This window comes from Chanodichthys erythropterus, chromosome 14, assembly GCF_024489055.1.
Source record: "Chanodichthys erythropterus isolate Z2021 chromosome 14, ASM2448905v1, whole genome shotgun sequence".
NCBI lineage: Eukaryota > Metazoa > Chordata > Actinopteri > Cypriniformes > Xenocyprididae > Chanodichthys > Chanodichthys erythropterus.
Genome location: NC_090234.1, coordinates 23,062,746 through 23,074,577, shown reverse-complemented (window position 1 = coordinate 23,074,577; position 11,832 = coordinate 23,062,746). Strand labels below are relative to the sequence as shown.

The window sequence follows — 11,832 nt, the reverse complement described above, 5'->3', positions numbered from 1 at the left end:
ATGCATCATCTCTATCTGCTGTTAGTCTTCTTCACCAGCAGGTGTCGCTAGCGGCTGTTTAGGAAGACCAAAGCAACGCTAGTAAGTCATCATTCATTCATAAAAACGGATTTACAGAAATGGAGCAAGTGGTAAGTGAATGTGTGATGATTATCAGGGCCAGTATAAATGCAGAAAAGCTGATAAAGACACAAAAGCTGCATTTATGTTTAATTCAGTGTATTTACGCTTACTTTCCCTGTGTAGCTACAGCTTTCTCTCCAGTGAACAAGATAACGTTATTGCCCGATGCTGGTGTACAGATCAAACGTTAAATCTGAGATATACATATATTTCTCTCTGTTGATAAGTTTCCTTAACTTTATATCGCAGCGCGGTGTTGTAACGTAATAATAGGGTTTCCCTCATCCGTCATAGGATTCCCCTGCCATCAGGACATATAAAACTCTTAACACAGCTTAATGGACTCGTACAGTGATATAAAAGACCAAACTCGCACCTCATTTGTGATGTAGGTTAGACTATATAGGCTCCAAGAAAGCAGATACTGGCATTAAGTTGATTTGACGCTGAATGTTTGATTATAATATTCGCAAATTTAGGGACCGTCTCTAAAGTTACGACATTCTGTATTCACGTTTCTACCTTCAATAGCATTTAAAGAGAATGACTTAGTCACAAAACCAACTCTAAAGTGTTTATCTAGGTGTCAGGTATAATGCAAACCTTTTAGATTATTGATGTTTATTAAAATAAAAGGTAACACTTTATATTAAATAGTTGATATGAACGAACAATGAACTGCACTTCTACAGCACTTACTAATCTTTGTTAATGTTAATTCCAGCATTTACTAATACATTATTAAAATCAAGAGTTGTATTTGTCAACTTTAGTTAATGCATAGTGAAGTAACATGAACAATGAACTGCTGTATTTTTATTAACGTTAACAAAGATGAACAAATACAACAACAAATGTGTTGCTCATGGATAGTTCACATTAGTTAATACATTATGAACCTTACTGTAAAGTGTTTCCAAATAAACTGTCAAGTAATATGTAAAGATTGCTATGTATTTCACTACTGTATTGGATAATTAGAAGCTCAATAACATTTGATGAGAATGATTTACAATCACCAAAACTACCTGTGAAGTGTTCATCTATAGGTGCCAGGTCGAAGAGTGATGCACCCTTCTCTCTCTCTCTCTCACACACACACACACACACACACACACACACACACACACATTCAAACACACTCAACTCAAAGTACATGCACATATACTTTTTCTTTTTTTTACACATTCATCACACAATTAGTTCTACTTAGTTAATTTTATTTCTAAATTTTATTTAAAATTTGTATAAGCAGGATAATCTATGATCAGGTAAAATAAAAAATGAACAAAGTAAAAAAAATTGTGTGATGAACATGTAAAAAAAAAAAAAAAAAAGAAAGAAATAGTATATATGCATGTGCTTTGAGTGAGGTGTGTTTGAATATGTATATGTGCATGTGTGTCTACAAGAGTTTGGTAGAAGGTAGAAACGTGAATACCAAATGTCGTAACTTTAGAGACGGTCCCTAAATTTTCGAATATCATAATCAAACGTTCAGCGTCAAATCAACTTTATGCCAGTATCTGCTTTCTTGGAGCCTATATAGTCTAACCTACATCACAAATGAGGTGCGAGTTTGGTCTTTTAGTCCATTAAGCTGTGTTAAGAGTTTTATATGTCCTGATGGCAGGGGAATCCTATGACGGATGAGGGAAACCCTATTATTACGTTACAACACCGCGCTGCGATATAAAGTTAAGGAAACTTATCAACAGAGAGAAATATATGTATATCTCAGATTTAACGTTTGATCTGTACACCAGCATCGGGCAATAACGTTATCTTGTTCACTGGAGAGAAAGCTGTAGCTACACAGGGAAAGTAAGCGTAAATACACTGAATTAAACATAAATGCAGCTTTTGTGTCTTTATCAGCTTTTCTGCATTTATACTGGCCCTGATAATCATCACACATTCACTTACCACTTGCTCCATTTCTGTAAATCCGTTTTTATGAATGAATGATGACTTACTAGCGTTGCTTTGGTCTTCCTAAACAGCCGCTAGGGACACCTGCTGGTGAAGAAGACTAACAGCAGATAGAGATGATGCATCGGCACTCTACTGCTCTTCCTGCAGTTCCCGGATGTGAAATGTTGAATTTTCTGCCGAATTTGAGCCACTGAATTTGTGGAAGCGAATTTGTAAAGTGAAATAAAATGGACTGAAAATTTCTAGTCGAATTTTATAGGTTGTATTTTTAAACAGAATAAATATCTTGGAAGTGAAATTTGAAATGTGAATATGAATGATTTAATTTTTAATAATGAAAATGTGTGTGAAATATTTTTAATTGAAATATTCACAGCTTAAATATACGACTGTGTTGAATTTCAGCCCATAAAAATGCAAGCCTTAAAAATACAGTGCATCTAAATGCAAGTACAGCTAATGTAATGCATATTTTTTTTTCATTTAGAGCAATTCAACAAGCTTTTTATTTCAAAAACATTTGGCATTAATTTACTTCCATAATTATTATAGTATTGATTAATATTTTGAGTTGGCTTTTATTTTTATAAATTCAGTTTTGTATTTTAATTTTAGTTTAAGTTTTAGTAATTTTGTTATGTGCTTTTAATAATTTTCATGTTATTTTTAATATTTCTATATAGCTTTATTTCAGTTTCAGTAATTCTAGTACTTCATCTTCAGCTTATTTCAAATTATTTAGTTTTAGTCAAGGTAAAATTTCAAATTTTCATTTGTTTTAAATCTAATATTTTAATTTTATTTTATATCAGAATTTTTTTTATAGTTTAAGATTTAGTTAACAATAACAACACTGGTTTTGTGGGCATAGCTATTGCACATCTTGACATTACTGTAGGGAAAATAGTACATTCAAATAATAGTACAGCCATTTTTAGGTTTAATATGAAGCAAATACATTCATCTTATATGGAACCTATTTTTGTTCACCATCCTTATATCCCAAGAAAGGAGCCTGATGTCATGATATCAGGTTGTATGCTACCGTCTTCAAACTTTGGAAATAGATTTTCTTCCATTTTGTTCCTTGCCTTATAAGAAATAACTTTCCTATAACGACGTTCCAAACTCCTCTGTTATCTTGTGTCTGAAAGTATATAAGAGTAAATGTGTTATATTTTTTCCCCCTAATGTTTGCTGTGGAAAAAGTAGCAGTGTCTTCTATAAAAAAACGGCAACAGACTGTCTGTAGAGTGCGAGCAATTCCTCATTTTCCTCTCTGATGTTCAGCAATGTGTGACCGTAGACAAGAGCCGACTGGTCCACTGGTCTTAATATGAATATCACAGCAAGACTGACTCCACAGCTATTGCCATCAGCGCCAGACTGTTTATGTAGCAGTGTGCTATTCAAACAAGATCATGTGTTTCCAGTGCATATGAATTCTTTAATGCCTGGGATGGTACTTTTAAAATATCATCACATTTAGAAAAAGAGATATTCGAACACAACAGTGATGGCCCACGTTTTCAGCTGCATTGGTTCTTGAAATTGTTTTCCCATTAAGTTTCACTTCAGAATGAATCACAACATTTCATTCTAAGCAAAACATATTTTTTAAAAAACAGAAAAATAGACATGCTATGTTCAGAATAGCAATTCTAGAATGATTCATAAATACTGTATGATAGATAAGTGTTAATAACATTAATAATACAATAAACAGCTATTGACTTTCAATGATTTTAAGGGCTGATATGAGAGCGTCATAACATCTATTCTCTGCTGTCTGCATTGAGCTAAAACTTTTGACTTTTCGAATCTTTTAAAAGAATTCAAATCATTCTGTTGCTATTATGCATATTGCGATTTGTTCATTTGCTATATTTTAATCTTGCAGCCCTACTATTATACGTTTCTATTATATACAGATTTGTAAACTGTCTGAAGACTGACTTGTTTATGTAATTTGCAAAGTTTTGTGGGAATGGAATTTCTGTTTTCATGGTAACAAACTTCTGTGATTGTTCATTCTTCAGTATTATGTGTAGCGTAGTTCTTCACCAGGAATTTGGCGGTTTAAAAAATTGTTAAATGAAGTTGAAATCACACTGATTAGTAGCTACAGAATCATATTCCATCACTTAAAAACTTCTGAGATTTTATTGCTGGTAATGAACACTGTTTTTATACAGCTCTGGTCCTAGATGCCATTATCTCAAGAGCCTAACCAGGAAATGCCTCTGAGCATCTAAGCAGCTTATTTCTGTTCCTTTTATAGAGATAGAGCCACTCGAGTCTCCACTGATGATGCAAAGTCTGACCACTGTAACAGCCATTGACTTTTCCATTCAGACACATTATAAGCTAGTTAAAGTGGTGATTGAAGCATGGGTTGATCAAGTGTTTGTTGTTTTGCTCAGAGGTTGTAATAAATTCCCAGGTGCTGTGTAGTGGTTTATTACCATCACATTAGCATGCTCAGATAAACCTATAAACCTGGAAGGAAATGCTGGCTTATATATTGTGAAAATAGGCATACATGTGGTTGCCATAGCAATGCAACGAATGGGATTTGAAGGTATATGACAGCTCTCAGACTGTAAAATAATGCCATGTCATGTCCCAGGGTCAGATCCTGAGACCACAGCTCATCTCTGAAACAACAAGAGAGGGAGAGAGAAAACATCAGTGGATAGGAGTCTAGATTGAGTAATGCATATAAAGAGTGGAACAGAAAATCATTGTGAATTCATGCAATGAATGAGAAATGATTATAGTAATTTCTGTCAAAACAGTGCTTTGATTAAAACATTCCTTGCTTAAAACAAACTTTCTGTCATATATTAAGGAATGAAGCAAGACAGATACAATCAGTCATATGTTAAGTTGTAGAGTAAAAACGGTAATTATGAAATGCATAATTCTTGTCTTTTTACACATGTATGTTTACTGGAAGGAATAATTTGGTTTTAAAGGAATATTTACAAATGAATGCCTATGGCCAATAATTTTGTCATGGTGTAGATTTTTACAGACAATAATTCAGACTTGTTGCTCAATTTGTAAAACAGAACATGAAGTGCATTTAAAGGATTAGTTCACTTTGAAATGAAAATCTCCCAAGCTTTACTTACCCTCAAGCCATCCTAGGTGTATATGACTTTCTGATGAACACAATCAGAGTTATATTAATAAATATCCTGATGCATCCAAGCTTTATAATGGCAGTGAACGGGAACAACGAGTTTGAAGCTCAAGAAAGTGCATCCATCCATCATAAAAGTACTCCACGTGGCTCTGGCGAAGCAATGTATTTGTGTAAGAATAAATAAATATAAATAAATATCCATATTTAACAAGAATTTATTTTATTTATTTATTTTTTCTCACCCCTGTGCCTCTCTATTACTTACTCTATGGTCTCTTTACATGCAGACCAGGCATTTCTTCTCAACTATGTGGGCTGTTCTTGACCAGAATAAACTGCAATGTGGATCAGAATTCATCTCTATAGTAAGAAGTGTTTCATGCAAGACTAAGACTGCAGAGACTTTCCATTCCTCCACAGGGCTGCACAGGCTGTATAGTATCTGTGGGTGGGCAGATCCCCAATAATCTGGCCATGCCTCTGCACTCGAATGGGGTGATGATTCTGGGAACCAGTCCTCCTCAAATTGATCGTGCAGAAGAGAGATCTGTATTCTCTTCCATACTGGATGATCTTGGTGTAGGCCAGGCCCCGTGGAGGGCTCTCAGCTCTCTGGTAAGGCCAGTTTCACTTCAAACATGCTAAAGATGAAAGAGGTGTTGTTATTGGTTCTTAATTTCAAATGCATTTATTTGAACCACTGAGTAATTATTTTGTGTGTCGCAATCTTGATGATGCACATCACGTTCCAGGATAAAAGAGTCAGGATTTGCTGGTGTTGATTTGGGTCAGTTGAGTAATATGGATGTGATTTTGCAGTAATAGTAACACCACTCGCTTTACTTATGCATTTTCTTGTTTAATTAATCATTCATTGCTCCATTCATCCCAGGCTTTCAAGAAATGTCCACCCGAGCGGCCGCACATACATTTTTCCAATATAGTTACATTTCCAGAATTTTAACTTTTACAAATGCTGCATTCACTCCAAATACTCCAGAGGTGTCAGAGTGCTTTCAAACAGCAAACATTAGAAGTGCTGAAACATGTTGACTGGAATCATGCTCGCTCGTCCGTTAGCTACATCCAGCCTTCTTGCCGCAGGCCATGGAAGCGAAGAGCTGAAGTCGGTGAGATGAAGGGGGAGAGAGAGGGCATTCTGCCCCACGGTGCTGCCCACTCACCCTCCGTTGGTTTCCGTCTCGCTGCTGAGGGTACATCCAGCATTTTAATGGTCTCCCTGTTGTTGAAACAAGCTAGAAAGACAGTAGAGATCAGCAGAATCTTTTGGGATTCTTCGGTTCGCTCCGTGTGCTGTTTCTGGCTAGAAGGGCAGTGCTTTGGAAATGTGAGGATAGAGGATACAGTTGCTTACTAATGTCACACAGCATTTCCTGCTTAAAGAAGTAGTTCACCAAAAAAGAAAATTCGGTCAGCATTTAGTCATTGTTGTGTCATTTTAAACCTGTATAATTTTTGTTCTAATGCAAAAGGAGACATTTTGCAGAACATTTACATGCCACTTTTCCATATAATCTACCAAAAATTACAAAACAAAAAGCATCATAAAAGTAGTCCATACACCTCATGCACTGTACACCAAGTCTTTTAAAGCTTTACAATACAAACCTCTGTAGGAATTAGTCTTACAACCTGGAAAAAAATGATAAAAACACTTACTGAAGTGGTGTGTGGTGTTCAGGAAGTGTTTATCTGTAATTACTTTTTGGCAATGTAATGTTGTCTTGTGTCTTTTTTTTTTTTTGTCCATTTTACTGCATAGTGTAGGCAGAACTGTTCGTTGTCACAAAAAGTGGGTGTATGTTTACTGTAAAAAAATTACTGAACAAATTTCTGCCAAAAAACATTAAAAACATTACTGAACATGATAGCATCCTTAACAAACAAATAATATACCTTACTTTGATCAATATGGACATATAAGTAAAAATATACAAATTTTAATAACAGATGTTGTATAAGTTAAAAGTTAGGAGGGGTGTGGCGCAGGGGCCTCAAACATAAATTTGTCTAACAAATGTCTAGAACCAGCCCTGGGAACCAGGTTGAAGCGAACAAAAATATGTAATCTCTGCAGTACTCTATAGCTTTATGTGACTGAAATTAAAGGTTTCTTTTTACTTGATATACCCTTCTACTGTAGCTCTCATACTTGGATGTGTTCTCCTCTGATTTATTGAAGATCAACACCCAAGTATCCATTTGTACAATATGAAGCTTTTAGGCAAAATCTCCTCCAATGTGATCTGTAAAAGATAATTCCACTTGCTAATAATGGGTTATTCAGGTAGAGGGTTGTTTTATCTTATAGTTTTTCTCACTGTGAAGTAGCCAGTTCACAAAGCATTAAAAGTAAGGTGAATAGATGTGGTCAGCGATAATTGTCTGGCCCTTTGCCCACAGCCTGGGACTCAAATGGAGAAAAGAGCAGAAGAACCTTGACCTCATCTGAAACAAAGACTAGGTGATTCCAAGCAGCTGATTGCAAAGGGATATCTAACTGTCTTTCTTTTTCAGGAGGATGCTGTTTCTTTTGCCAGTAATGTGGGCTACCCTTGCCTCCTGCGGCCATCCTACGTTCTGAGGTGAGTACAAGGGGAACCATAAATTCAGGACACAAGCGCAGTATGGACATAAAGATTTTTGGAATTGATTTCCCATGTGCACATTTCTTTGGCAGAGCATTTTGGGTAAAGATGTTTTCGTACAGAGAGCTTAAAGGAGCCGTTCACCCAAAAATTTAAATATTTACTGACTCTCATGTCATTCCAAACCTGTATGACTTTCATTCTTCTGTGGAATGAAATATTTGATATTTTAAATTATCTTTATGCAGTTCACAACAGTTCAGTGATGGGAAAAAAACAATAAAATCTGTATTTCAAGTTTTGCACCATAGTTTTGTGTGGTAAAAAGAACAAAATTTTAGTCACATTACACTAATAATCTTTCCCGCAAGTGATCTGTTAACTCAAACTACTGTAATCAGATCAGCGAGTAAGTGAACAAATCAGTTTGATTGGTGAATGAATCATTCACTCTTATTTGTCAACTGGTTTATGTGAAAAGAATCAGCTCAAAAGAATGATTTGCTGATCCAGTTCTCAAGGTCAGCTCAACGAAACAGTGATCTGCTTGCACCAGTTCAGTTAATAGCTGATTAGGGGAAGATTTTCAGTGATTTAATAATACATAATAATAAATAATACATTTTAATTAATAAATAACAATAATAATGATAGATAGATAGATAGATAGATAGATAGATAGATAGATAGATAGATAGATAGATAGATAGATAGATAGATAGATAGATAGATAGATAGATAGAAGACACAGAAATAGCAGGTAATGTTGCCTTTTTACCATTACTCAGAACATGTCTCAAACATAAAAGCACTTTCATCAGTGGAGTTTCTATTTGTTCTCATTAGATGTTGCCTCATATGTTATTGTCTGTTTTGAGACCAGTTTAGATTTTTTGTTTTTGTTTTTCAAAGAACCACAGCAGTCAAAAATACAGATACTCGCATTGTGCCAAGTGTGAAGCTAATAGTTTTCAGTGGAAGGTGCAGAGCACAAATTTCAGTCTGGTTTTCTTGTAACCAGATTCACAACATATGAAACTGAAGCTGAATGAAAGTGCTGTGCTTTAGCATATCCATTCATCTCTATAAAATCTTTATACTGTTGTACGGTGTAAACCAATAGCCACATACACTATAGTCTCTTGCAGTGACAGTGATTTGCTTTTAGTTTTCAAGAAAATCCAACTGCCAAAAACAAGACTTTTTTTTCCTTCTTTAATTCATTTGAATATTTATTGCTCCATGTGAATCCATCACTGCTTAGCTCCTCAGTTGAGAGCTGTGTTTTGAGTCCTGCTCTGTGTTTCTAAGGGTGTTTGTGCCAACTGTGGTTTGGCATCATTATATTGCCTAAACCCGTGCCTCAGGCTCAGACTCTCGGGGACTGCAGCTCTGACACAGAACCTGACAGAAACACTGCCAGTTCATCTGGACCGTGAAGCGGTTTGTACTGAAGAGAGACACTTTGGGCTGTCTCAGTATATTTCTCTCTTGTCTCTCTGTGTCGACTGTATTTTTATATGTTAGTGAAACATATTACTGACTGTCAATTAAATAGTGTGACGGTAAGCACTGGTCACCTGTTGTAATGTTTTTGTGGAATGCCTCCAGAGTTCAAAATTAACTTTGCCATACCTGCCAATAGCGAGTGATTTGAGATCATTTACTTGCCATAAAGTGGTCATTCTATGAAAAGGGTATGCCTTGTTTTGTGGTCTGATAAGGTGATATCAAACTATTGAAGTATGTTCTGATTTCAAACCTTCTCTAAGGTATATAATGCTAAGTGTTAAAGGATTAGTTCACTTTCAAATGAAAATTAGCCCAAGCTTTACTCACCCTCAAGCCATCCTAGATGCATATGACTTTCTTCTTTCTGATGAACACAATCAGAGATATTTAAAAAAATATCCTGACACATCCGAGCTTTATAATGGCAGTGAACAGGGGTCAAGAGTATGAGCTGAAGAAAGTGCTTCCATCCACATCCATCATAAACATACTCCACACTGTTCTCTAAGTTATATTATTAACCTTTCATGTTATAAGTTAAACAGATTTTATATAAAACTTAGTCTTGTCAACATTTTGGAAATTGTTTTTGTGTTCATTGAGATATTGTTTAAAATGTTACTTTTCAAAGGGGGTGTACTCATTTACGCTGAGCACTGTCTATATATATATATATATATATATATTAGACAGACAGACAAGGGTCCATGGGGGTCCAGATATATGGATAATCATCTGTTCATGTTTGGACTGCTGTCTGCCGACACCACAAATGTTAGCTGCAGGGCTGATGCCTTTAAAATCACCAAAAACTGTCTCTTTTTTTCCAATATGAAATGCATTCAGTGCTGATTGCCTCAAGGAGCAGCTGACTCAAATATATTACTCTAGTTGGCTTTTATCTTTCCTCTTTTCACATCTATACATATCTTCCTGTTAGGTTTGACTCTACAACCATCGAATTATGTTTTTGTCTCATATTATTTCCTAATGGACTCATTTAAGTGTCAGAGTGATGAATGATAAGAATCTTTCTCTCTTTTCAGTGGCTCGGCCATGAATGTAGTGTACGGTGAAGATGAGATGAAACGTTTCCTTGAGGAAGCCACACAGGTGTCACAGGTGAGGACTGCACATTTAATCATTTGACCCAGTCGCAGCACAAATAGCTTCATGTGAAGCTTTTGGTTTTGCCACATGAATCATGTAATGCTCAGTCAATAAATAATGTAATATGCACCCTTTTTACCCATTATCACAAATGAATGATGCTCTTGCAAATTATATTTCATCCTATAGCTTTTTTATTTTTTAAAGGCAGACCAAGCACATTTCCATCAGCTCCAGTTTTTCTGTACCTCAGGGATAGTATTGATTTTCATCTCCTGTTCCTGCTGCCCCTTACAGTTTTTCACTTAAGAGTGCAATAGTTTTCCTGAGCAAAACAGCTTTACTATTGCTGTCACCATCATTGATTTTTGATCCTGAGTGCATAAGCAAGCATATCTTTTTTATTAATACAATCACTTACAAAAGATGAAAATGGTAGTTTTTATATTGTTATGAGCTAGTTATTGAGACTTGTAGCTACCGGTTATAGAGAATAATTGAAGGACTGCAATTCTTTGCAATATTTACATAAAATCAGTGTTTTCTTAGATCTAGATGGACCTCTGCCAAAGACCAACAACAATTAACTTTGTCTGAATTGTGAAGCAAAGCAGGTATATCTTAGACTTAAAGGCCACATCAATGGATGAATGAATTTTATCAATGCCCTCAGCGAAATCTAGCAATGCTATAATCCATTTTGCCAAAAGAGAAAGGCTGTCAATTTGTAAAAATGTGTATATTAGCTAAAAGTCAAATTAGTCAACTTTTCTTTGCTTGCTTTCTTTGTCACTGGCATATAGAGGGCATCTAAGCTAATAGACGTGACTAAAAGCCATAGAATTCAATGATTTCATGAGGTCTTTAACATCACAGTCATATAACGGAGCAGATCAATGAGATTTATAGTGTTGTGAACCCTTTTATGACTGGTAAATTTATATGGCTGGATTAAGAAAGAATGAATAATGTTCTCAAGCAATCAATTAGCCTTTCATCTTTCATCAAGTAACGATATATTTGCTTAGCATATGTGCTATATATATTCTCTCTCTCTCTCTCTAGTGTGTGTGTGTGTGTGTGCCATAGACTGTAAAAAAATACGGACGTAGCGTCCGTGACGTCACCCATAGAGTTCTGAACAGCAGTTTTGAAGCGAAAATGAGACCGCGGCCATCTTAGCTGCGCATCACCGCACGTCACTCCCGGATAACTGAAAATGGGCAAAGAGGCGGGGAGGTGGTTTGAGCTGATGTGATTGTTTGCTGAAACCACGCCCGCCTAGCTCGACGTGACCACGTTAGCAAGCAAAGGAGCTATCTATCTAGATACTATCTAAATTATTAATAAAGATAAGTTTTAACATCAGAAAGTTCTAAAGGTTTACTGTCA

The 11,832-nt window shown here is 35.6% G+C and overlaps 1 protein-coding gene across 1 annotated transcript in view; it reads left to right on the top strand.

Annotated features, from left to right (window-relative positions):
• cps1 (carbamoyl-phosphate synthase 1, mitochondrial) overlaps positions 1–11,832 on the top strand; it is a 49,038-nt gene that overhangs the window by 18,845 nt on the left and 18,361 nt on the right. Inside the window, exons 26-28 of the mRNA XM_067408792.1 lie at positions 5,630–5,824; positions 7,748–7,815; positions 10,377–10,452. Of these exons, the coding sequence (XP_067264893.1) occupies positions 5,630–5,824; positions 7,748–7,815; positions 10,377–10,452 (339 nt within the window). The remainder of the gene's footprint in view (positions 1–5,629; positions 5,825–7,747; positions 7,816–10,376; positions 10,453–11,832) is intronic.